General features: G+C 41.3%; 1 protein-coding gene and 1 long non-coding RNA gene across 3 annotated transcripts in view; one reads left to right on the top strand and one right to left on the bottom strand.

Annotated features, from left to right (window-relative positions):
* The window catches only part of LOC120885280 (uncharacterized), a 69,801-nt gene that overhangs the window by 14,934 nt on the left and 27,234 nt on the right, over positions 1 to 27,633 (bottom strand). The window contains exon 2 of one of the 2 annotated variants that reach the window (XR_013436446.1): positions 8,613 to 8,737. This is a non-coding gene — a long non-coding RNA (uncharacterized LOC120885280). The remainder of the gene's footprint in view (positions 1 to 8,612; positions 8,738 to 27,633) is intronic. The other variant, XR_013436445.1, reaches the window with a different exon arrangement.
* On the top strand, positions 13,675 to 15,478 carry LOC101959799 (potassium voltage-gated channel subfamily A member 1). The gene is given in 1 exon segment (XM_013366296.4): positions 13,675 to 15,478. A coding segment is annotated over 1 exon segment (1,602 nt). The 5' UTR covers positions 13,675 to 13,800; the 3' UTR covers positions 15,403 to 15,478.

The raw sequence follows: 27,633 nt of genomic DNA, 5'->3' as shown, positions 1-27,633 counted from the left end.
TACTGTACCATGGCAGTTAACTTCGACATGAGTTTTTTTTTGGGGGGGAGGGCATTCAAACTATGTAAAAATATGATCTATGTTCAGCTCTATTTTATACTTATGACCATGTACATCACTTACCAACTATTTTCACAATTTTTTTACCTAATACTATCAACTTCTTTTTCTGCTTAACACTTGAGATGCTAAATTGTTTTTTTGGAGAAACACGCAAATGAATCCTGTTTTGTTTTTGTTGTTGTTGTTGTTGTTGTTTTTGCTTTTTCCTTTTTATCTCAACTGTGTATTTGATGCTTTCTGGTGATCATGCCATATCTGCCCTTTTATTTCTACATCTCATGCCTGGTAGAGTGGGGGCCTTTTCCAAAATAACACAGTTTGCTTATTACTATGAGAATTGATTGATATTAGCTAGGGAGAAGCTACCTTTTCTTGCAAGGATCTTTACTGAGGGCCCTACCATTCATTGAGCTACTACTAGATGTATAAACGTGAGTCCCTGTAGGCTTAGCACAAGAGATGGAAATTTCTCTCCACTCTACCCCTGGGAAGAAAAGGATGACTCTGGGATCCTGAGAGGGAGGCAATGGATTAGAAAGTGGGTTTCCAGGAGAGAAAAGACTTCTGGGCTTCTATCTGTGCTGGAGTCAGAGTACACTGGAGGTCATCTAATGGACAAAAGTTGAACAGATTTTCCAGCCTTTGGATTCTGACAATGAGTAAGACTGAGTCTTCGGTAAAGGAGCATGAATCTTCCAGTTGGGGTGGGGAGAGTATCAAGGTTCTATAGGCTTTCCTAATCCATCCTCTCTTCTGTGCTTCTTAGGGACTAGCTTCCACCTTCTATGGTGCCTGTTCATGTGATTGTCAATAGTTAACATCTACTTCTCTGAGAAACTGGAAACCTTCAGGGTCCTCTTCATCAGTTTCTTGAATTCACTTTTCTATTACAGATGCAGTAATACACTTCTTCCATCCTTCCTTTCCCTTCTATCACAAGGAAATGGTCCCATACTCTTCTTTAAGATTATTCTAGTTGTACCCTGGATCCCTCTACTCCTTATTCCCAGAGATCTTTCTATATTAATTATCTCATTTATTTTCTGTTTTGTTTGAACTTGATCTTTCTCATATTTTCTTCACTTACTGTCTTTAGCATTTAAACATACTCAAATTGTTCCCACATTTAAAAAAAAAAGAAAAAAGAAAAAGAAAAAGCCTTCCATCCAATGGACTCCTTAACTATTATCTTCCCTTCTCTTTCCTGCCCTGTAGTTCCAAGTTTCTTTAAAGAATGGCAACTTGCCCTAACATCACTTGCTTACTCCATGAATTCTGCAATCTGGCATCTGTTCCTACTAAAGTGCCGTTTCCATGCAAGATAATGAAGGACCAGTTGGTAACTACATCTTACTACATTTCTTATCTTAACTGATTTTCTGAAGTTGTTTCTCCTCTTTGTTCATGTCTCTCTTGGATGCCAAAGCCAGAGACCTGGGAGCCATCTCTTACTCTATCACCCAGTATTCTACACACTTGTAAATCATCTCCCTAGCATCTGTCTTCTCTTGTTCTCCTTTCCTCTTCTTGTCTTGATACTAGGGATGGAATCCAGGAGTGCTCTTCCACTGTGTTACACCTTGAGTCTTTTTTACTTTTTATTTGAGATAAGGTCTTACTAAGTTGCTTAGGGCCTTGCTCAATTGATAAGGCTGGCCTCAAACTTGCCATCCTCCTGCTTTAACCTCCCGAGTCATTGGGATTACAGGCATGTGCCACCATGTCTGGCTTCTTTTATCCTTTTCAACAGTACTCTGAAATTTTTGATCTCATGATTTTTGTGAGATGAACCCCTTCCTGTCTTCAGAGAAGGATCTTGGTTTCCCTCAATCCAGTAAGCATATCCCTTCCTGACTTCAGTGATTGGTTTTTGGATGAGAAAAGAATCCAAGTCAGGCCAATCAGGGACACTAAGAGGGTTAATTCCAAATTTCCATCAAACTCTGAGATAAGTGAACCTGTTTCCTACCTGACAGGAGAGATATAGCCTCGGAACTTGCTGGAGGACATTTTGGGAACACACACAACAGGGGCCTGCTTGAGAGTAGAGTCTGCCCTTAGGATTAGAAGAATGAAGAAACAGAGGATAAAAATTTAACTGGATAAAACCTTCCTGAAGCTTCAGACCTGTTGAAAAGTGCTCAATTTTCTTAGCCAGGAAATATCTTTTTTTTTCCTGTCTAAATCATTTTGGGTCACATATTTCACAAGAAAGAGTTCTGACACAATCTCCACATCAAAATGATTTCTCCAAATATTATCTATACTGTGCATGTCTGTTTAAACATTTTAATGAGAAGTTCTTTAATGAAGTCTAATGAGCAAGCTGCACTCTAACTTAACCACCAGGAAAGTTATTGAACTGTATAACATTTCCATGGTAAGCAATCTTCATGGCTGATTGATTCAGTAGCTCAATAACATCACCAGATTCCAGATTCTTTTATCCTCCTCTTCTGCTATGACATCGTCAATGCTGGCTTAATCATTTGGGCTGTTAACAGGATGGTTATAGCAATGACTCATTCAGACATGACATCTAGAGAATGAACAGAAAGCAGTTTTTCTATGGGTTCCTCTTATCACTGAGGAAACTTCTTTCTGAGGACCTCCAGCAGACTCCCCCTCACACCTCCTGGGCTAGACTTCTGTCACAGGCCAATTCCTAAATAAGACACCTGGAGCAGTGGGGCTCTCTTCTGGTGTGTGGTTTTTTGGAAGAGAGTTCTGCTGGGGAGACCTGGAAGTTCAGGAGAAAGCCAAGAGGGCCTCCGCAGTCACTCACAAGGGGCTTCTCCACTGGCTCCTGCCAACTTCTCTGGTCTCTTCTTTTGGCCTTCATCTCATTGCCTTGACTCTCCAGCTATATTAAGTTCTGGGTTTTTGAGCATGCTCAGCACTCACCTGCACATTAGAGCCTTAGAGTATGCTGCTGCCTTTATTCTGTAAGGCACTCCCACTTCCATACCTTCTACTTTATATTGCTTATTATTTTGTTACTTCTCCTGAGAATTCTTCCCTTGCTCCCAAGGCTTGGTTAGGGGCCAATCTTCCTAATACTCTTTTACCTGTTCCGTTAATGTGTTTGTCTATTGCATTGTAAATTGCCTCTTAACTTCTGTACAACTAGAATTCAGGGGTTCTTTCTTGGTCTCTGATGCATTGTACAATGATTGAATTATCATAGGTGCACAATAATTGCTTTTTGTAAATTTCTGAATGCCATCTCCCTTCAAGCCCTGAGCCTGCCCAAATGGTTCTAGTATGGCAGAATATTCTTCCAGTCCTTCATACTGATCTACTCTTCCTTTCAAGAACAATTCAGAGCAGTTTTTTTAAGAAACCTTTACAGGTTAAGTCCTTGAAAATTATGGAGGTTTCTAAACTTCTTCTGTAAGCTCAATCTAATTAAATATCACATTTTTAATGAGGTATTTTCTGATAAAACCAGATACCTATGTAACCATCACAATCAAGATGTGGGACCCTACAAGCTCTTTTATGCCCGTGTGCAGGCAATCCCCTCATCCCTGGAACCAGGGATGAAACAGCAGACCAGTGTTTGCTTGATCTAGAATTTCATATGAATGGAATCACACAGTCTATGTTCTATTGTGACATATCTATTTAAATTGACCATTTTTAATTTGTTGTTTGTCACCTCATTCTTAGAATTATAAGGGTGATATCAATACTTCACTGCCTTGATTATTGTAGCTTTAAAGAAAGACTTAAAATGAGGTGGTATAAATCCTATATCTAAGTTTTTATGACTTCTTTTAGCTTTTCTAAGTTCTTTGTATTTTCATATATGTTTTAGAATCAGCATGATAACTTTTTAAATTTTTTTAGTTGTAGATGGGCACAATACCTTAATTTTTATTTATTTATTTTTATGTGGTGCTGAGAATCAAACCCAGGGCCTCACACATGCCAGGCAAGTGCTCTACCACTGAGCCACAACGTCAGCCCCCTCCTAATATTTTGATTGTGGTTAAGCTGAATATTTGTTCAGTTGGGGAGAACTGATATCACAACAATCTCTTCCAATCCATGATCATAGTATATCTTTCAATTTAATTAGATTTTCTTTCATTTCTCATATATATATATATTTTTTTAATCAAATATATATATATATATATATATATATATATATATATATATTTGGGGTGAGTACTGGGGCTGAACTCGGGGGCACTTGACCACTGAGCCACATCCCAAGCCCCATTTTGTATTTTATTTAGAGACAGGGTCTCATTGAGTTGCTTAGTGCCTCGCCATTGCTGAGGCTGGCTTTGAACTAATGATTCTCCTGTCTCAGCCACCTGAGCCACAGCCTCAGCAATATTTTATAATTTTCCATGTACCAGTTTGCATGTAATATATTTTCTTACATTAATCTAAGTTTCAAGTTTTTTGATGTTATTGTAAATGGTAGAGATACTACTGTTTTTTATATATTCACCTTGTATCTTTTAGTCTTGTTAAATTCACTTATCACTAATAGTAGCATTCTTGTAGATTCCTTAGGATTTTCTATGTACACAATCATGCTTGTCTGTGATAAAGACACTTTTCCTTCTTTTTTTCCAATCCACATACCTTTTATTTCTTTACTGCATTGGTGAGGACCTTTGATGCAGTGTTGAATAGAGGCAATAGGAGTACATCCTGATCCTAGGAGGAAACATTTAGTCTTTTTACTATTAAGTATAATGTTTGGTGTACATTATTTGGTGTAGATGTCATTCATCAGGTTGAGGAAGTTCCTTCTGTTTCCAGTAAGATGAATGTTTTGTTTTAATCATGAATGCATGTTGAATTTTCTCAAAGAGCTTTTCTGAATCTCCTGAGAATTTCCTGTGATTCTTTCAATTCAGTGAATTGCACTAATTTTTAAATATTAAATAACTTGGCCTCATAGTTTTACCCTACCCATGTGTGGTTTATTATTCAGTAACAGACTCAATGGGAGAACTCTGTGGATTTCTGTTGCTTTTTCTCTGTGTGGGCCCTTCCTCTCTAGCACTTTGCCTATGACTTTCAGCTGCCTCAGCCTCACCAGACTCTAACCCCTGGCTCATGAAACTGTCAGACTCTGCTTGGGTTCCACTTCTGGAAAGTACCTCTAGGCAGAAAGCCAGGTCAATCACACACATCTCATTTGTTTCCCACTTCTAAAAGATCAGCATTCTGACTTGCCTGCCTACCTGCGTGTTGTCCAGTGTTGCCATGTATATTTGTATACAAATATATATATATATATATATATATATATATATATATATATATATACACACACTTATATTATGTATGTGGGTGTATATATATGCACATATATATGTGAATATACATATGTAATTTTTTTTTTGCACTGGGGATTGTACCTGGAAGTGCTTAATCACAGAGCCACATCCCCAGCTCTTTTTATATTTTTAATTTTTGAGACAGAGTCTCACTAAGTTGCTTAGGTCCTTGCTAAGTTGCTGAGACTAGATTGGAACTTGTGCTCTTTCTACCTCAGCCACCTGAATCACTGGAATTACAGTTGTGTGCCACCACCCCAAGCTACATGTAAAAGATTACTGATTGTAAGGCTATTTATTCTTTTCTCTGATTGTTAAATATCTAGAAATTGTTATTTTTTTTTCTTTGTAAATATTGGTGAATGTTAAAGATCCTTCTAATGTAGTAGTTCCTGACTTGTTTGGTCATCTTCTCCTTCTCCTCCTTCTTTTTTGGAAGCTGGTATTTCATTGAACATAAACTTTGTGCCAGGCACTGACCAGAATTTGATTTGCATTTTATTCTCACAATAGCCTGTGATATAGATACTACATCTTACATATGTAAAGTTCCATCTCCTTATTGGTAAATAAGGGGATGAGAATGTAAAGTGATGAAGGGATTTATCCAAGATCAGAGAGATTGAATTAGAATCTATCTCTAATTTAAAAATTCAGTTTTTTAACTGTTCTAGTGTAATCTCTCTGAGTTTTTGATAAAATTACTTAAGGATCTTGTCCTGAGAAATAAGATTTTTAGATATGCACTATTTCAGAGGGTTCACAGACCCCTGGGGATCTTCCACAGATGAATCAAATCACAAGTGTCAACAAGAGTACCCCAGTTATATTCATTGTTATCTTCAATCCTTGGTGACTCTTCTTAACTCCTACTTATTGTATATTACTTTTTACAGTTACACTTCGGACTTTGTAAGATCACCATTCCTCTGCTTGTAACACTGCAAAATCTGAGGTGAGCCCTCAGGGACAGATCCTATCTGGTAAGACCACATCTTCTCATGCCACCTCTTGCCTTTCTACTACACAACACTTAAAAAAGACAATCCCAATATTTCATATCTGTTTATATATAAAGTATGTTGACACCCAATTCAAGTCTTCATACATGTACTTTGAATAATGATGTCCATCACATTCCACTGCCCTTGCTAATCCCCTGCCCCCATGTGTAATATGAATGGTAATGCAAAACAAACAAACAAAAACAAAGTACATGTATAAAGGCATGAATTGGTGTGAATATACTCTATATACAAAGATATGAAAAATTCTACTCTATATGTAATAAGAACTGCAATGCATTCCACTGATGTGTATTTAAAAAAATAAAATCAACAAAACTATAAATAAATAAATAAATAAATAAAATGATCATAAAAAATTTTAAAAAACAATCCCAAGAAGGATGCTATATTTAGAACTAGTTACACATTTTCCACAAAAGATCATCAGCATCAATTCTACCATGATCCTCATCCAAGTTTCTCTGAAACACCCAGAGTCTGATTGCTTAAAAGCATGGTTCCTTAGCAAGAGTGAGTCCTTGATCCTGCTGGACTACATTCCTAATCTCTTTGCTTTGCTGTTCTCCTATTGATTATTTCACAGTTTTCATCTCCAATTTCCAAGACTTCTTTACCCACCCTCAGTTTAAACTGATGATCTCTCTTGAGAAAATTTCTTCTGATGGCATAAGTGATGTCCACAAATCAGATACATCTATTCAGCTACCTGTGTCTGACCCTGTGTTTTCTCTGCCCTTTCCTCTCCTATAGAATAACTGTCCTTATCCAAGGCCAATCCATATTTTGGGGTCTCAGATCTCATTCTTCTTTTGCCTTCTCAAGAATGTCCCAATCATTTTCCTCTTTCTACTGCACCAAATTTTTTTCCTTTCTATCTTCTCCATTAGCATAAAAATATATTGGGGCTGGGGATGTGGCTTAAGCAGTAATGTGCTTGCCTGGCATATGCAGGGCACTGGGTTCGATCCTCAGCACCACATAAAAATAAAGATGTTGTGTCCCCTGAAAACTGAAAAATAAATATTAAAAAATTCTCTCTCTCTTCTCTATCTTTAAATATATATATATATATATATATATATATATATATATATATGTGTGTGTGTGTGTGTGTGTGTGTGTGTGTGTGTGTGTGTATTGTCAGAGCTCTCATCCTAAAGAAGTCTTTCACCCTTCATCTTCCTTCAGCCTAAAACTCTAGTCATCTGTTCCCCTTGACACCCAAAACTTCAAGAGTTGTTTTTACCCAATATCATCAGTTCTCCCTCAATTTCTTTTCAACTCCATTTTCCCTGGTCTGATAGTCAATGCTCAGTTTCTCATTTTTCTTATCATACTGGCTGTATGCAGCAAAGTTGATCTTGCCCTCTTGACACAGTTTTCATTTGTTTTTACAGCCACCACACGCTCCTGGTTTGTTTACACCAGTCACACCTTCTCCAGTCCTTCTTTTCTTGACCTCTTAGCATTAAAGCATCTAGAGCACATATTTGCACATTTCCTCTTCTCTCTCTACCCTCATGTTCAAGTGCTCTCATCCAGTATTCTGGCTTTAATTAACATCTATCCCAGTGGATCTCACCTGAGGGTGACTTTGGCAGTGGCTGTAGATATTTTTGGTTGTTGCAACTGAGGACAGGTGCTACCAGCATCTAGTGGGTAGAATTCAGGGATGCTGATGAACATCCTAAAATCCACAGGATAGCCCTCCACAGCAATAAGAACAAAAAAGGATCTGGCCCAAATGTCAACAGTGCTAAGAATGACAAATCTTGATTTACTCAGACTTTTTCTCTGAACTCTAGAGAATTTCATGTTCAATAACCTTATTTGATATTAAATAGATCTCTCAAATTTAACAGGTCCCAAAATGAAGTTTTGATTTCCCTGCCTCAGTTCAGTTTCCCTGGAAAACAAAACCTGAGACAGTACTCAGGAGCTAATGCTTTAGTGAGAGGTATGAACTCAAAGCAGTAAGAATAAAGGAAAGGGAAAGCAAGACAGAGGAGAATAAGATGCAAATACAAGGTGACAAGTCATGAAGCAGGTCACTGCTTCAGGAGCTTACAGAGACACAGCCTGTCACTAGGCCATGTGCTTGGTTGTTCAGCCATGAAAGGGGAAAAGTAGAGGGGATTTGCCTACTGGCTCCATCCTACCTTGTATTGCCCACTGGGTGAGCTGCTACTGGTCTGCTGAGCTAATACTATACCTTTAGGTCGCTGTGTTGCTCACCTGGGTCTTTTCACAGACTTGAGGAATTCAGATTCCACTTGCTGCAGTGTAGTCAACCCAGGAGGCAGAACTCAGCTGCCCATAGAGTTGGCTTTTCAGCACCTGTGGAAGGGCAAGCAGATATAGGGCAGGAAGAAAGGTGAGGTGGAGAGTCTGGGGGAGAGACTTAAATTGCCCAGTACAGTGATAACCAAGACACACAAGCTCCCAGACTTCATGCAGTCCACATTCAGGCAGGAGAGGTGGTCCAATACACACCTGCAGTACATGACACCACCATCCATCTGGTCTAAGTCTACAAGTCTAAGAGACATTCTTGCATTTTCATGTTAACATTTCTTCTCTTCCTCTCTTCATTTCTGCCATCTCTGTTAGTAACTGCCGTCCTATTCTAACCACTTTTTGCAATCTCACCATTATCTTCCTAGACTAAGTTGTCATTGCTTATGCCACTTAACAGTCTTCAACCATGTGTCTTGCTCTTTGTAGCCACAGTAATCTTTAAAATATCCAAGCCACGTTACCACAGTGATTCAAGCCCATCAACATCTTCCCACTGCACTCAGAATAAAGAGAAATATTCTGAGGCCTACCTACCTGTCGCCCATCTACCCTTCTGACTTGCCCTCTATTGGTTTCTTCTTTCTATCCATACTCGTCTTATTTTATTTTCCCAATATATTAAACTTGTCCTTGCCTTACTCTTAGATCTTTAGGTTTGATCTTGCTGTTCCTCACTCTCATTTTTTGCTGATTAATTTTTAATTGGTATGCTAGACATAAAAGTGGAAAACATGTGTTTTCATACATGATGTGTTCATACATGATGATGTGTTCATATGTAAACATGATGTTCCTCTCCTTTCCTATCCCTTCTCCCTCCCTTTCATTCCCCTTCCTCTCCTCCACTGTTTTCCCTTCTATTTTCGTGAGATCTCTCCCTGCTCTTTTAAAAAGTTTCCTTATTACTCTCTAGCTTCCACATATAAGAGAAAATATTTAATCCTTGACTTTCTGTGTCTGGCTTATTTCACTCAGTATGATGTTTTCTAGTTCCATATAGTTACACAAATGAAATAATTTCATTTTTCTTTATGGTTGAATAAAACTCTATTTTTTTTGTGTGTGTGTGTGTGTAACATTTTATTTAAGCAATCTTCTATTAAGGGACACCTAGGCTGATTCTATAACCTGGTTATTGTGAATTGTGCTGCTATAAACATTGGTAGGCACAGATCATTATAGTATGCTGATTTTGTTTTGGATAAATACCAAGAAATAGGATAGCTAGGTGATATGATAGATCCATTCTTAGTCTTGATAAATCTCTATACTGCTTTCCAGACTGGTTGTACATTAGTACAACCCATCAGTCCCATCAACAATGTATGAGTGTACCCTGTACCCCACATTCTCATCCCCTACCTCCTGGTGGTGCTCAATATTGAACTCAGGGTCTCATGTAGGGTAGGCAGACAATTTACCACTGAGCTACAGCTCTTCCCTGTCTCTCTTCTTGAAGTCTTCTGTTCAAGTGATACCTTTGTATGGAGGCCCTTCCTATCTATAAGTTTGTATTTGTCATTCTCCTCTTTTCTTAATGTTCCTTACCTGAAGCTATTATGCATGAAGTATTTGTTTATTGTCCACATCTCTCACTGGAATGTGAGCTCCATGAGGTCTGAGACCTTGTGTCTTAGTTATTCTTGGTCTCTGGTGTCAGAACAATGCCTGCCATATAGCTGGGGCTGAAGAAATATGGGCGGAATGAATATCTTCAGACCCTTATTGAGAGAGGGCTTGCATCACAAATGCTGAGTTGCTAACAACTTTATTCGCTTTGAGTGTCCAAGGGGAATAACACCTAGAGATCTCGAAGACCCCTTGAGCCTATCATTCCCTGCCATAAAATCCTGAATTTAGAAACCTGGAATCCCACACAGTCCGCAAATCTCCTTAGCAAAGCAGTCTCCAAATGTTGAACCACAGTAAGTGCATTCACATCAAGCTGCAGAGATTTAGAGGCATTCAAAGGAGAGCAGGGTGCTACTCAGGAAGAAGGAGAAACAAGAGCAGAGATGGAGAAACAGAAGAATAGGGAATAGTCACAAAAATGTTTATTATGTCTATTAGGGTTTTGTCCTTTAGGATTCTAGTAGCAGGAACAACAACAAACCATCAACAAAACAACAACAAATCAAGAGTCTTGACCATACTGTTCAGTGCAGTCTCAATGTTCATTTCTGCCTGTTTTCTGTTTTGGGGGAGATTGTTTGGTGTGTGTGTGTGTGTGTGTGTCTTTTTTTTTTAAAGCAGCAGTGCAGACAGGGATCAGTGAAGTTACTGCATGAGATTGAGGAATATGTGTGTGGAAGGTGCAAAAAGGGCAAAGTTTAGTGTCGGAAGGAGGAGTACTCTATAAGATGATTCATTGTTCATAGAAGAAAAGCTGGGGTACAAAATCTGAGAGAGGGAACAAACACTTTTATTTTTCTGAAAGGAATGCTAGAGTCTGAAACTGGAGGAGGGATTTACGTAGTTCCATACCCCAGATTCTTGTGCTGCCTGGGTAACCCCTTAGAGGCCCCTGCTTTCCACTAGCCGAGGATGCAATCATTGACTTTGATTAAAGAGGTGGGTGGTGTGTGCAGTAGGCAGTGTGAACAGTGGTGGTGTGAAGGGGTGTTCCCAAGGCCGCACGAAGAACCAATCAACAGTGAGTCTGGCTCTTTGCTGGCTCCTTAGAGAATCCGCAGCAGCTGAAGTAAGAGCTACTGACTGCCTCCTCCCATGCTGCAGGCGCCGCTGGGGCGCCACGCCTCTGGGGGCGCAGCTCCGGCTGCACTCCCAGGAAGCCGCACGCCCCCGATTCGCGCAGCCTAGCGCCTCTGTGGGGACCCTTTCCCTAATAAGTTGCAAGCCTTGAAAGTGAATCTGTGGAAGTCAGAAGGCCGGGGAAAGAGGCTGCGGGAGGCGGGACTGAGGGTGGGAGGTGAGTAGGCGACTTGCTTCTCCGATTCGTCACAATTAGCAAGTTGGCAGACAACCCCACAAACCCACGAAGCCTTCGGTCCCCCACAAGTCACATTCTCTATATTTCAAAATAATCTGATTGTAAGGAAACTTCAACTCCCATGGTAGGTTACAGCACCACTATCTTCCAGTTACACTACACAGAAGAAATCCAGTGATCCTCAACTGCAGAGCTCTACCTACATCCCTGAATTCGGCCGGCGGGGAGAAGCGAGTGGGCCCAGCTGAGAGCCCCCTGGAGGAGGGGCGGGATGGCGTATAGAGAAGTAGGATGGAAGTGGATTATTGTGGGACTGCACAAACGCAAACCCATAAGAGGAGTTTTGCCAGGAACACCACCTCCTGAATTGCGTGGGACCTGACCATTTCCAATGTGAAGGAAGGTAGCGCCCGGCTGGGGGCCCTGCGTGGGTGGGGCTGTGGGCCACAAGTGAAGTAAGAGTCGGTGGGTTTTTCTGGTAGGTGAGGGTAGAGCTGTGCTGGCAAGGGTGGGAACTGAATGACAACCCCCTGTCTGCCAAACCACCCCCTCATATTTTCCATCTACCTCCTCGCTCCTGCCCTCCCACGCCCGGGTGGGCCAATTGCTGCTCCGCATTCCAGGCGCTTTCTCAGGTTTCTGCTGATCTTGCAGCGCCCAGAAATGGACCGAGGGGACCCGCCGCTGCACGCATCCTCCCCATTCGGAGCTCCTAAAGGCTCCTGGCGCGTCGTGCAGCCCCGGAGAGGTCCGCACTGGGGTGCGGAGAGCAGAGGGGACCGGAAAGCCATGTAGATCCAGGCTTTTGCCAGCCCGCCTCCTTGGAGATCGAATCAAGGGCTCCCATAGTGTTAGGAGGGGGCGAGTGCTGTTTATCGTCATTTCCTTCGGAGATTCAAGAGAGGGTGGCAGTTTTGCTTTTCAGCCCCGCATTCTCCCCAATCCCTGCACGGGAGGCAGGACAGTATCTCCAGGTTGCTGGCATTGGGTGAGATGGGGATAGGGTATGGACATTTCCGGGTAGCTGCTCAGTAAAGCGATTGTCCAACTGAGAGGGACACTGGACCAGCGGACCCACCAAGGGGGCGAGTTGCCCTGCACCTCTCAGATTCTTCTGCGGCTACCGCCACTGCTCCCGCCCGGGTACTGCAAAGGCGACCTGCCGCATTCCGACTCGGGCTCTCCGCCGGCTCAGCACCGTCCCTGCGCCAAGCCGGCAGGCCAGGTAGGGGGCTCCCCAATTCCGGGCTGCAGAGGAGGGGGTTGGGGTGACTGGGCAGGGAGGGGCGAGGATACGAGGATGCTGCCGGGGACTCTGAACTTCCCCAGCGTCTCTCAGAGCTTTCCCAATCTTCAGTTTAACGAAGTTGTAAACAGATCGGCTATTGGGCATTGGGGAAAGTGGGGTGGAAGAGCCCCAAACTTGGATTTCTGAGTGTCTGCGTGTGTGTCTGTCTGTATGTATGTGGTAACCCCAGTAAAAGTCCAGTGTTTTCTATAAAAGCTAGAAGTCTGTGCTCTTTGCTGTCTGTAGGTCCGTCCCATCTGAATGCTTCTGATTTTCTACCCCCGTATCACTTTCTATTTCTCTGCAGCATCCATCAATCACCCTGGTGGGAGCTTAGAAGGCGGCAGGCGAAGAGGGGCAGGAGGGGGTAGAGCCAAGGAGCAGCAGTGGGGGTGGAAGGCGTGAGGATCTGCTGAGCTGGCACTGCACCTGGTCCTAGGAGGGCTTACGGAGGGGAGGGGAGGCCAGGGCGAATCCCTGAAGCGATGGCCCGGTCTGCTAGAAAGGCACTGCGTTAAGGCACCTTGGATCAGGAAGAAATACTAAAATCACCCGCCCCTCCCCCCCCTCACCCCAAGCAAAACCAGAGCACAATCCCCAAACCCAACCCTTGCAAAAAAATGAAAGAGAGAGAGAGAGAGAGAGAGAGAGAGAAAGGAAGGAAGGAAGGAAGGAAGGAAGGAAGGAAGGAAGGAAGGAAGGAAGGAAGGAAGGAAGGAAGGAAGAAAGAAAGAAAAAAGCTGCACTCAGGCCGCAGGAAAGGGGCATTCCAAATTGAGTACAAGGCAGGGTGGAGGGGAAAGTAATAGCAAGTGAAGTTGCGGATCTCCGGACCTGCTTGCTTCGAAGCCCCTCCTCCTGAGCATGGGGGAGACGCACTCTCTGGTTGGGGGGGGCGCTTGGGTCCCCCCCCCTTCCCTCGCTCTTTCTCATCCCGGGCTCTTTGCTGGCCTCGCATCTCTGCGCCGGGCTTCCACCATGATGGTGTTGTCGGGGGACAACGTGGACGAAGCTTCAGCCGCCCAGGGCCACCCCCAGGATGGCAGCTATCCCTGGCAAGCAGAGCGCGATGACCACGAGTGCTGTGAACGTGTGGTGATCAACATCTCCGGGCTGCGCTTCCAGACGCAGCTCAAGACCTTGGCGCAGTTTCCCAACACGCTGCTGGGCAACCCGAAGAAACGCATGTGCTACTTCGACCTCCTGAGAAACAAGTACTTCTTTGACCGCAACTGACCCAGCTTCGATGCCATCCTGTACTACTACCAGTCGGGGGGCCGCCTGCGGAGGCCAGTCAACGTGCCCCTGGACATGTTTTCTGAGGAGATCAAATTTTATGAGTTGGGCAAGGAGGCTATGGAGAAGTTCGGAGAGGACGAGGGCTTCTTCAAGGAAGAGGAGCGCCCCCTGCCCGAGAAGGAATGTCAGCGCCAGGTGTGGCTGCTCTTTGAGTATCCTGAGAGCTTGGGGCCAGCCAGGGTCATCGCTATAGTCTCGGTCATGGTCATCCTCATCTCCCTTGTCATCTTTTGCCTGGAGACTCTCCCCGAGCTGAAGGATGAAAAGGACTTCACAGGCACCATCCACCACATCGACAACACCACGGTTACCTAAAATTCCAACATCTTCACAGACCCCTTCTTCATCGTGGAAACCCTGTGCATTATCTGGTTCTCCTTTGAGCTGGTGGTGCGCTTCTTCGCCTGCCTCAGCAAGACAGACTTCTTTAAAAACATCATGAACTTCATCGACATTGTGGCCATCATCCCTTATTTCATCACTCTAGGTACCGAGATAGCTGAGCAAGAGGGAAATCAGAAGGGTGAGCAGGCCACTTCGCTGGCCATCCTCAGGGTCATCCGATTGGTAAGGGTTTTTAGAATCTTCAAACTCTCCCGTCACTCTAAGGGCCTCCAAATCCTGGGCCGGACCCTCAAAGCTAGTATGAGAGAGCTAGGGCTGCTCATCTTTTTCCTCTTTATTGGGGTCATATTGTTTTCTAGTGCAGTGTACTTTGCCGAGGCAGAAGAAGCTGTGTCTCACTTCTCCAGTATCCCCGATGCTTTCTGGTGGGCGGTGGTGTTCATGACCACTGTAGGATACGGTGACATGTACCCTGTGACAATTGGAGGCAAGATCGTGGGCTCCTTGTGTGCCATCGCTGGTGTGCTGACAATTGCCCTGCCCGTACCTGTCATTGTGTCCAATTTCAACTATTTCTACCACCGAGAAACTGAGGGGGAAGAGCAGGCTCAGTTGCTCCATGTTAATTCCCCTAACTTAGCCTCTGACAGTGACCTCAGTCCCTGCAGTTCCTCCACCATCATCAAGTCTGAGTACATGGAGATCGAAGAGGATATGAATAATAGCATAGCCCACTATAGACAGGCCAATATCAGAACTGGCAATTGCACCACAGCTAATCAAAACTATGTTAATAAGAGCAAGCTACTGAGCGATGTTTAAACAAAACAAAAAAAGTCAGCCAACAAAAAAGTCCCCACTCAAAAGACTTAAAGAAACAAAACAAAACCCTAGGGACTCTGTCACACTTTGTAGATACTTTACTGAATAGTCTTTGAATGCTCTAATTGTCAATGCATTGTTGCATTGTGGATTTTGGGTGTGATGAACTGAAGCTTTCAAGACCCATGGAGGGGGGAAACCTATTTTCATTTTATTTAAAAAATTGGAAAAGGAAGAATATTTTCTAAAACTGGCTTTAAAATTGCAGTCCATGAATTAGTCCAGGTAAAATAAGATTCATATGCTTTCCCATTCTTAAATATTTCTAATTCTTTGGCTTCTTTAATTTTTTTTTAAATTAAAAACCAGATGATCACTTAGAAATATAAAATTAAAACTTGCATGGGACTCCAATATGAAATCTTTGCAAACTGCACAGTACATTTAAGACAGTGCATCAGATGTATTATATGTAACATGACATACCAGCCTCATGGGCAAAGGACAAATGTTTTTATTTTGGTCGACTGAACTGCATACTACAAGGCGAACAAAACCAAAACTACTTAAGACTGGTTCACAAAGCACCTATTATAAATCTGATACTGGTCCTGATTGGTAGGGATTTTCCCTCTGCCCCATTCTTCCTCTAACCCAGACTATTCTCTAAGAAAAAGATAACTGAGTTAAATTAATTGATTCATCTGCAGTGCTGCTAAGTTTTCTCAAGTGCAGATGAGTGCCAAATACAGGTCATTTCTCACCAGTCCTGCACCTTGACCCCTGACCTTCAGAACTGGATATAAAACTTTAGCCTCCTTTTTGCAAGAGAGCACAAATGGAGTTAAGTGTAAGCATGTTTGAATCTGATAACATTTATTTTATTATCGCATGCTAACAAAGTTAACCCAGATGATAGGGAATAAGCTTACATTGAAATTGACTCTTCTAAAAATAGATTCTTTTTCATTTGCATTCACCAAAAGTGCACTCCTTCATTTATTAACAATTTTATTAGTAAATAAAGTACTGTATTTAAGTGCATATGTTAGTCAGATGGGAATAATCAACTTTTTGGAGCTCAAAGCATGTTCTCTTATTCAGCATTATGGCCTATTTGATTAAGATGTACCTTAAATTAGTTAATGCATGATTTCAGTAATAAAAATTTTAAAAAATAAACATTACAAGTCTATGGGATGAAAGGCTCAAAAGAAATAATGGGGGTGGGGTGGGGGTGGGGGATACTCAGTCAATTTTCCTGCCTTTGCTCAGGGAAATGTCAGGTTTCTGTGTAGGTGTAGGCAGAGAGAGGACCAATATGCCCATCCCTTTAAAGGGCAACTATATGGAAATCTAAAATAAGTCATAAAGGTATATATAGTGATACCTAAGAACAAGTATTCTTTCTAGCTGAAGATAAACACAAGCAAAACAAAAACAAACAAAAAAGGTGCAATTTTGCATGTTTTTGGTGCATTCTTAGGATGTAAATGATAATGTTTATCTATTGTATGCATCCAAAGCACAGCTGATTTCTTTTTGCAGTCATGATTTGAAGTCTGCAGAGACTTCAGCCCTCCCCTTGAAGCTCCCTGAAGAAACTCAACCAATTGATTTAATAGTTGCTTAGTACCTTTATCCTGTACCCACAGTGAACTGCAGGAAGTGCCTCCATAACACAGCTGAGAAGTTACAAAACAGAAGGGAGGAGTGGTTGGGGCACAGATATTTTGCTTTTTGTTTTGTTTTGTTTTGTTTTTGTTTTTCCATCCTCACTCTCACTTCACTACTGTGAGAAGACCACACTACCCTAAACTCTGGAGAGAAAAGATCCAGGAGGGTATTGTCTCACTGGCCATCACTGGACTCGGCCCGTTTGGCAGCCTGACTCTGGACAGGAACTGAGACCCATCTTTGAACCGGACGTGAACCATGAACTTTTTTTTCCCCTCTTCTCCACCAGAAGCCAAGATAAACTCTTTGGAAATTTGTTTCCAATGGAGGGCCTCTTCGGACATGCAGTTTCCTAGGTCCAATGTAGTGCTCCTGGTACATTTCCTTACTCTTTCTCAGCTACAGCACTTTGCAAATCTCTGATAGCCTGTTTTTTTCAGGCATCACTGTGGAACACTGGGTTTACCATGACCTTTCCTAGGCCTTCCCTCCTGACTCACCCTCTTTCGATGTTTCCTATGATGCTCCTTTGATCATCCCACCCGGCAGTCACTTCACAGGCTGAGCATCTACCTTCTGGTGCCCCAGTCACCCAGCTAAAAGAACAGTGGGGACCTCATGCCCAGCTGAAAGAGAGCCACGTAACATAGGCCTCTGGAGCCTGGCAGCTGTCCATCAGTGGAGAGGCACTCAGCCTTTATAAGGACACCAAAGTGGGGAATCATCATTCTGCACTTAGCATGTGGTTGCCTGCTGCTGACTGCCTTACATTCCTGCCCAGCTTCTTCTGGAATCTTCCCTGTGACTTCTATCCTTTTCCCCCAATCTTGTCCTCAAACTAGCAGTGAGGCAATCAACAAGAAACAAGAGTGGCACCCAGGCTGGCTGACTCAATTGAAAGAAAGAACGTGGATATTATATTTTCCTGTGCAACTTCTATTTTCCTGTAAGATGAACACAACACACTTCCTGGAAGATGAGGGCCTAGAACTACACAGCCTCTGACGACAGGGCATTAAACCTTCCCCTGTGATGTATTCTCTGCATTTGAACCTTAACTCATCCTAGCTATCCATCTCTTTCCTCTTTATTTAAAGCCCCCAGTTGGTGAAAAAGAAATGCCAACTGCTTCCCCAATCCCTGGGGATATCTTGATTTTTATATTGACTTTGAAGTCTAGGACACAGCAGAACTCAGAACGCTGCATTCTGTCAACAGCAATAATCCACTCAGTACTATGGAATGAATGAGTTAAGGATGAGAAAAAGGGACCAAGACTCATGAGACTGTCTCTGGCTACTTGGTATACCTCTCATAGTTATACCTTGGACTGGCTGATTCTTCTGCATGTGTTATAGGGAAAAGTGCTGCATGTGGTGAACCTGTCAGCCTGGGATTAGGGATGAGCTATTGTTATGAATTTGGGGTGCTATGGGAAAAAATGTATGCTGCTTATCCATCTTAGCTCATTGTATTGAATTCAGTGAGAACAGCGTACAGGGATTATCTGTGTAGCATAGGCATGCAACGTTTGACAAAGCTCTCCCCCCCCCCTTGCACTGTAATGTGCTGAAATGTCTTTGTAGACCTGAAGGTGCACTTAACAAAACTGCCTAGCAGGGAATGACTATCATTTGGCTTCTTTATTGTATTTACTTTATCAGACTTCTTGCCTTTTCATCCCCTTCTTAGGGACTGAGCTTCGGTATCTCAAGCCCTGAATACTTGTTTCCTCCAGGAAGAGAAAACTTCTGAAATGCTGATAGCCATAGCTCAGCTCTTCCAGTACATGGGGGCCCTAGTTCAATAGGGTGGCAGTGGAAGTGTTTGGTCATACCAGGGCTGTTAGCCATCCCAGAATCTCTGAAGTGGTTAACTCCCTTCAAGTGATCTGAACCAGAGAGACCAAAGACATTAACTTTCTCTGTCCTCAGATTTCTAGAAGGCAGATTAGAGTCAGGAAAAGTTTTTGTTTTTTGCTTAGCCCTTCTTCCCCATCTGTGCATAACCCCCCCTGGCTCCCCCGTTGAGACTCGGGTTCTGATGATGAGTTCAACCAGTTCACTGGGAGTGTGTTAGTGGGTTAGCCCAGGAAAACCAGGCAAACCAACAGCAAGATTTTTTTCCTCATGGTGGCTGTTGGGCAGTTATTTCTTGAAAATGAAATCTTCAGAAATGAAAAGCCACTATAGTGAAACTAAAGCACAAAGGACAGCACAATCTTGATTTGCTTGAGAATTAAAGAAAATACATGTAAGTGGTAAATGAGGAGTACATTTCTCTAAGTAGAAACTTAGTTTTGTCCAATAAGAGCCTTCTTCATGTTGTGTATAGTTAACAAAATTTTCAACAATTTGTTGACATCTAAAGAGTCAGTAATAATAGTTTCTAACCCTCCCATTTAACATAGGAGACTTCAAAACATATGCTTTCTAAGCAGACTTTTAAAATTTTAATTCTTTGTTTGCTAGATCAACTTGAACAGAAAGGAGAAAAGGGAACATCAGCAGGAAGCAGTTCTCCATTTTCTTCCAGGAATGACTTATTCCTGGGAGTGGTGGGAATTGGTGGGTGGTAACCATTCATAGCATAAAATTGCTAGAAAGAATATAAACTGCCAAACAGCCACTTTATCTTCTGGCTTTTTCCAAGCCAGAGTGGAATCTTTTGATGTTCATGTTCATTTTAAGAAGACAAATAAACAAACTAAATATTGAAGTCCAGACACAACCCAAGCTGAATTGCTATCTTGGGAGGCGGCCTCTTGCCTGCCGTTCGCTATGTTAGCACTTGTACCTATATCATGGAATTTCAGGGTATATGCGAACCTGTCCGGCATGACTCAGGTAAATCTAAAAAGAATGTACATTACTTATCACTTTGTAAAAAGCAAACGGGGGCTGAATTGTTAACCAAAACTGTCCCATTATCTTGGGTCACTGTGCAAACTCATTCAGGGTATTGATGTTAGGTTAGAAGCCTTGGGATCAAATGCCAGTCTCTTTGCTCAGGCAAAATGACCACAAACTTTCTGGGAAAGTCTAGGGTGTATGTAAAGGGTGAGGCCCTGCTGACCTCAGGACTATTAGCTTTAAGGAGATTAACCCTAGTCACAATGATTTTCATTTAGGAGCTAACTAGGAGTTTACTTTTACAATGTGAAACTTCAAAAAGTCTAGAAAAGTTTTGTACCCCAATCAGAGGAGAAGAAGAAGAAATGGTGTCAGGAACAAAACACACAAAACAAAACAAAACAAGAAAACCCTCGCAGAATATTCCAGGTCAAAAGTTGTCTCCTCTCCAAAACTTCAGGAATCCCCTTTCTTCTCTCCAGTGCACTGTTTTGGGACCTTTTATGCTGCCATAAGTAGACTATATGGAATCTCTTCATGGACATACCTCTAGTATTAAAGAATTTTGGAGGTTAAAAATTAAGTCTTAGTATTTTGAAGTGCACCATCAGGAAACAAACCATTTAAGCTGAAAAAGTCTATTTTATTTCTTGAATTTGCCAATTGCTTACCCCTTGAGTTAAGGATGTGTGTCTAACCCACTGTGCATCTTCCTTGCCCTAACTGTTTAACGCGTCAGGTAGAGGACACTGAATGTTTGAATTGAGAACCTAATTGATGCGCATAGTTTTCATCTATGCAATTTTACTTGCTTCTGTCACTTTATGATCTGTTCATATTTGGCATTAATTAAAGATAATTTTTAAGGATCTTATCATGAAATATCTTAACTGGTTCTTTGTCTCTTGCTTAACTGGTCTCCTAGGGGCTCTTTGCTGCAGGGTCTCTTTAAATAACATAATGGATCAAAATGATATCATGAAGCACCCTGATGTCCTTTGGAGCTCACAGGCTGTTTCTGCTGTCCAAGGAAGTACACTGAATTTTCATGTTGAGAATAAATTCAGTTTGGCCTTAGATAAGATCCCCAGTAGAGGCTGATAAAATTTGGCGTATGAAAAATGGTGGGGGAATCAAGCTTGGAAAAGGAAATGTTGAATGAAGATCATTGATTGTGTTTGCTTAAACCAGTTGCTTTTGGTCTGAAATTGTATTTTTCATTCACAATCTGTAGGAAGGAGTGTGCGTGTGTGTGTGTGTGTGTGTGTGTGTGTGTGTGAGAGAGAGAGAGAGAGAGAGAGAAAGAGAGAGATACAGTGCTGTGGCCTGGCATCAGATGACTTGAAATTTATACTATGGTGTTAGATGTGATTGGATTTGGAAAACCAAAGTGGTTCCTGGGAGTTCTTTCCACATAGTTCTGTGTGTGGTTAACATTTCTTTCTTCCTCTTAGTGTTGTTTTTATTAAAAATGACTTGGGGGTGCATTTCCTTTTGACGTTTCCTGAGCTTTAGATCTATTTTCTTTATTGTGAATATCACATTTTATACCAGATCTCTATGTCAGGGCAAACAGGACTACTTCTTATGACAAATCTGTTATGTGCCCATGCACTGTCATGGAATTGTCGCATGTTGTGATGGGTTCAAGTTGTCAAGGTTCAGAGATAAAACTTGTATTTGCAGCAGAAGTTATTACTGAAAATAAATTATGAGGCTAGGCAGGCTCCCTGTGATTTTTCGGTTATGGTCAGATAATGAGACATACTAAGCTCTCACAGGGAAGGTGAGAGAGAGATTCATGACAATAGCAGTGGACACATGAGAATCAGGACACACTCTCTTCCTTGTGTGTTTCTCAAAGCTCAGCCTTAGGAAGCCCTTATTGAAGCAGGTAACTGCGAGGGGGAAGCCTGCAACTGGAAGCTTTTAGGAAAGAAATCAAGCCAGTTTAGGAGAAGCCAACCAAAAGAGTTGTGAACAGACAGCAATGTAGTCTGATCATCGCCCCTCTGCGGCTGGGTAGGGGAGCTGCCTGCTGCAGTCCGTCACATCAGAACTGACCAGGCTTGCGGGACCAGGCTTGAGTGTGGCGGGAGGGAGGAAGGGAGGGCCAGCTGGTTGCAAGTCCTGTGCAGGTAAGACACAACTTGGTCAGGTGGCATGAATGGAAAGCATTCTCTTGAACCATCCTGAAAACAGGTAATTCAAAAATATCTAATTAATTTAATCTAAGCTATCTTCAATTGTAAGATACATCCTTTGACATATTTGTAAGAACAGATAACAATGACATTTATAACCCATCATCTCATTGATTCATTCCACTTTAACAGATAGAACAGTGTGTATCTTAGAATGAATGAAAATACAGTGATTCTAATGCATGTTCTTCTTTGTTTCCTCATATGGTATACAGTTGTGAATTCTAAACCTTTTAAATTTGACAGTTTTCTTCAGACCTTAACCTGGATCTGGCTTGAACTTTTACAGTCCTTCCTTCCTTCCTTCCTTCCTTCCTTCCTTCCTTCCTTCCTTCCTTCCTTCCTTCCTTCCTCCCTCCCTCCCTTCCTTCCTTCCTTCCTGTGCTGAGGATGGAACCCAGGGCTTCAGGCAGGCTGGGCAAGTACTCTACCAATGGCCACACTCCTAACCCCTGGTTAGAACCTGGAGGTCTTCTTTTACTTGTGTTTTTATCCCACAGTGTTTGGTTTGACCCCAACCCTACCTCAGGTTTTGCTTTAGGCCTTGGAGATGTGCTAGCCAACAAAGTGATGTGTTTCAAAGGTTGTTTCCCAGAGAGGGCCTGAGACTTAATTATCATGAGGTTTGGTCTTTCTGTTACTCCCTCTTATCCCTTAAAAGCACTACCTCTATCTTCTGACCTTCAGAATCATCAACAGCCCTTTGCTTTTAAAAAGTTCAGGGCCATCTGGTAAGATCAGCGCCATTGAGGTGAGGTGCTAATAGCAACTGTTTATGTTGTTCTCTTTGAAGTTTTCATATCACTTCCTCATTAATTACATTTCTTTATTTTCCTTGATGAATTACCTAGGGCCTTTATGGGTACTCTTTCTTTCTTTCTTTCTTTCTTTCTTTCTTTCTTTCTTTCTTTCTTTCTTTCTTTCTTTCTTTCTTTCTTTCTCTCTCTCTCTCTCCTTCCTTCCTTCCTTCCTTTTTTCTTTCTTTCTTTCTTTCTTTCTTTCTTTCTTTCTTTCTTTCTTTCTTTCTTTCTTTCCTTCCTTCCTTCCTTCCTTCCTTCCTTCCTTTTCTTTTCTTTTCTTTTCTTTTCTTTTCTTTTTGTTCTTGTATAAGGGATTGAACCCAGGGGTACTTAACCACTGTGCCACATCTCCAGTCATTTTTATTTTTATTTATTTTTTGTTTTGAGATGGGGGTCTCACTAAATTACTGAGGCTGGCTTTGAATTTGCCATCCTCCTGCCTCCTGGTCTCTGGGGTTACAGGCTGTACCACCATGCCCAGCCCCATTATAGGTATTCTTATTTTGTAGGCTAAGGGAGCAGGCCTGGTTTTATGGATGTGGCCTAGTGCCTGATAAATGATGGGGACTCTGTCTATTGAGCTTATTGGATGTGGAAAGCATCATGTTACATGTTAAAGAAAGCTCAGAAGATTTTGCCTAGGTACTTAACCTCTTTGAGGCTCTCAATTACTCGTTTCTAAAATAGAAATATAATACCTCATAAGTTTGCATGGATTAAATGAGACAATATATATCTAGGTGTAAATTCTAAATTGTCATGTAAGTTTGAGATAGTAATAGATAAGTTATTAATTATAATGATGAAGTGGAGAGCAAGAGAAGGAGGCCTTGGGTCTTCCCAAGGCAGGAGCTGTGTTTTAAAGGCAGATGCCAGGGATTTGGGAGGCTCAAGTCAAAGGATCGACTGACTATATTGTGGTGGGATTTGAGGACTTGGGATGGAGATGTTTTCAGGTGGAAACTTTGTTACATCCTGCCCCAGAGCACTGGGCAGCCCACAGGCCTGAGCTACCACTTCTCATCTTTGTTCCTTCCTTGCTCTTCGACAGACTTCCTATTTTACATCTTCAGCACCAAAATATCAAGGGTGAACTCTGCTGTGCTCTACCTTGAGGAACCAGAAGGTATCTAATACTTACATCCCTCTGATTGTCTCATTTCCTCATGTGCAAAATATTGTCTGGTTTGATTTGTTTTTTCTGTTCCACCTGTGAATATTGAAATATAATGCAAGATGTTGCTTGGGTAGGTTTTTCATATGCTTGTCTGAGAGACACTTTATAAATGTAAAAAAAATACTATTCTTAACTGTCCTTGCTAAAAATAAAGCAACTAACTCTCCCAAGAACTTATGAGTCAATATAGTCTTTTCCTGAGTAGCACATACTATAAAGATGTTTATAAAAATTTATCAATTGTAATATCTCTACAGTGGTCAAGCCCTTTGGCAAAATCATTTGAATTTAAACAACAATAAGCCTTTTGTCTGCTTTTCTTAAGGAATTTCATTGTAATTAAGAAGTTGAGTATCTGTTAAAATCTTTAGCTCACAAAATATTTTTTTCTAGACAATGACAGTTAAGGGCTACCTTGAGTTCTTTCACCTATCAGTGATTTTTAAAAATAGATTTTGTGTGGTGTGTCCATGTTTGCTCTGGTAGATATCCTGTTCTCAACGTTATTTCAAGTTATGAGCATTCAATGCTCTCTAGGAATATTTCCAGAACAACTAATTCTAGTTGAGAATTTTTTTTCCAGAACTAAAATCAGAGATGATCAATGAATAAGGATTTAAGTTTAAGATAAGTAGGTTTTGAGCTCAGAGCCAAATCCAACATTTATTAAAAATTCTTGCTTGTCCATTTCGTAAAATAAGAGTGCTTAGAAATCCAAGATGCTTTAAATATCTATAATGGTGACTGCTTATTGTCTTTTGTTTTTTGCATCTCATGCATTATCATTATTTCTCTGCTTCAGAAAGGAAGTAATTTTGTTTTATGTGAGTTTCAAAGGGATCCTTTCTGAGACCAAGATTCACTGTACAGTATGTTCTCCTTTCATTATTAACAAGCCAAACACTTTTTTTTTAATCTTATAGAAAGTTGTGCTTATGTCAGCCCTTCAAAGATGAGATGCCCACTTCAGTTTTTTAAAGATTGCAGGATATTAGCTTATTATTAAAGGACATTTCTAGTAAAGATGGAATAGCTGTCTTAAAAATTTCTACAGGATGAAAATAAAATTTGTTGATGTTTAAAAAAATAATGCTTGCCTTCAGTGGATAAAAAAATGAGACCTGTAAACATCATTTAATGTCAGTATGGGTCATTCCTAAACAGAATAGTGTACCTTTACATAATGATTAGTGTGTTGGAAGAAAGAGTGTTTATGTTCTGTCTTTGAAAGAAGAATCTTGATTGTGGTTCTCTTTGAGAGGGGTTGTCATTTTAATTGAAATAGCTCATTGATAACAGAGTTCCCTCTCAAGACCTGGAGGTGGGACATTTCCAGAGTCTATACTTCTTTATCCATTCTGCTGAAGACTGGATTGGGGCATTTCTCACCCACATTGCTGCTTCCATCAGAGTTTAAAAGTCGGCAGCTAATTATGCTAGAAGATTAATGTTCATATTCTTATATTCTTAGGTCAACTAACAGAGTTTTGATTTGCTAGAGCATAATGGTTAGGATTGGTAGTTGTAAGTATTCTAATATTTAATGAGAGTCTTAAAATCTGTTTTACTGGAACATCCATGAAAGTAAAATCAAGGGACCAGACATTGAATTTGAAGATAGAGAAAATGGGACACTATAAAAAACAAGTTGTGGTGGATGAGTTGCTAGAATTGGAATTATATTCCAGGTATGTTTCATTTCTTATGCTATCATTTGCACAATTACCACTAATTTTGGAGCCCTTATTCCTTTATATCCAGGAAGATACCTGTTCCCATCCCCAGCTTATGCATGTATGTGCACACATATCTGTATACATACAAACACACCCATGTACACATACGCATACACATCTATATACTGTGACCTCTACTCATCTACCTGTCCATGAACCTGTGCAGGTGTATGGATGCTCCAATAGGATAGCACTCTCAATTCATACTGAATATTCATGACCACTTGCTTTAATTAAACAAAGAACAAATTTCATGAAGATATCCTGATACCATTTTCCTATTTTTTATTTAGATAAATTGTCCACTCAAGGAAAGAGAAAAAATTAAACCAACCAGCAGAAGCTGAGGAACCCAGATTACTCTTCTTTGGGCTCTGGGTGATCACCACAGTGAGGATGGCTCTCATTCTGTCCTGTCCAGGTTTATATTCCATCTGCTTCCTGGGAAGCTTAAGTGCACAGTGATGAACAGTGGGCCTGGGTTGGGTTGGACGATTTATAGGTGGAACCCTGATAGGATCGGACATGTGGCCGTCTCTGAACTTGGTTCTGTTCTTGCATGAGCCACTTTGTTCTACTTTGTTAAATTCAAAAAAATTAGGCATTTTCTATCTTATGGCCTGCTCCGGAAATGACATTCTTAAGTGGAACATGGGACCAAAAGTTTTAAGTAATTTCCTTGAATTTGCAGAAATTTAGGTTTGTGGGCCAATGGCATGTGTCTTACTCCAAAGTTTTTTTCTTTTTTGCAAGTTTATAAAATAGGTTATAATAAAAAGATTGGTTTCAGTGATGCTATTTGGTTGAATCTCCAATGCTAGACAATTTTGATGCTATTGGTGATAAGTTCTGAAGAAAGGTGCTTCAGCCTTGCTAAGCCCAGCAACACTCCTTAAATTTATATGAATGGAAGACTTGTCATAAACATGCAAAAATTCATGTGGTACAATGTTCTAAAGGCATGCAGTTTTAGTCTTAATTAAATTCACACCTCCACAACCTTGGACCCTCTAGCTTTATTTAAACCATAAATTTACAGAACACAGGAAAGGGGTACTTTTGTTTCCCATATACAACACCCACATAATTTAATGGTATTTTAGTTAAAAGGGGGAGTATAATAAGTGTTCTTTTTCTATCTTTTAAAATTTGTGAAAGAGTTTCACACACATTATTTAATTTGGCCCTCATACTAGCAGGTTACGTGGCAGGTTAGGAATATTCCCCACTCCCCAGTTATAGATTGCATTCCCTGGGAGGCAGACTTGGTGATGGAGATTGTGCACAGGTAGATTATAAGATTATTAGAGAGTGTTCTTGGGATGACATGTGAAGGCAGCAAGGAAACTAGGGGAGAACATAAGGAGAAGTTGGGCTGTAACATGGTCCAAACAGGCCCAGCCATTCTTGCAAGGAGGTCTGAAGCTGAAGGTCCTTCAGATGTATCCTGAGTTGGAGCATGGGGCCAGGCCTCTAGATTCTCTCATTGACCTGTCTTTGGGTACAGATGTCCCAGGAGGAAACATGTCCTCAAGCAAGTAACTCTTTTGAAAGAGGCAATTCCCAGTGAAAACAGATAGGGTGATAAGTTCTCTGGTCACAAAGGATGTAAGGGTTGTGTATCAGAGTGCTGACTGTGGAGGATAATGAGCTTATATGTAGCTATAGGAGAGGCACCCCGAGGAAGCCAGGGGAACAGTGAGAAGGAGCATTCAAAAGAGGGATCATCAGTTTCTAATAAGCCAGAGTTGACTGTAGTTTATAGATTGACTTGTTAAATGGACA

The sequence above is a fragment of the Ictidomys tridecemlineatus genome, chromosome 3 (genome assembly GCF_052094955.1).
Source record: "Ictidomys tridecemlineatus isolate mIctTri1 chromosome 3, mIctTri1.hap1, whole genome shotgun sequence".
Lineage (NCBI taxonomy): Eukaryota > Metazoa > Chordata > Mammalia > Rodentia > Sciuridae > Ictidomys > Ictidomys tridecemlineatus.
This window is presented reverse-complemented; position numbering and strand designations above follow the sequence as displayed.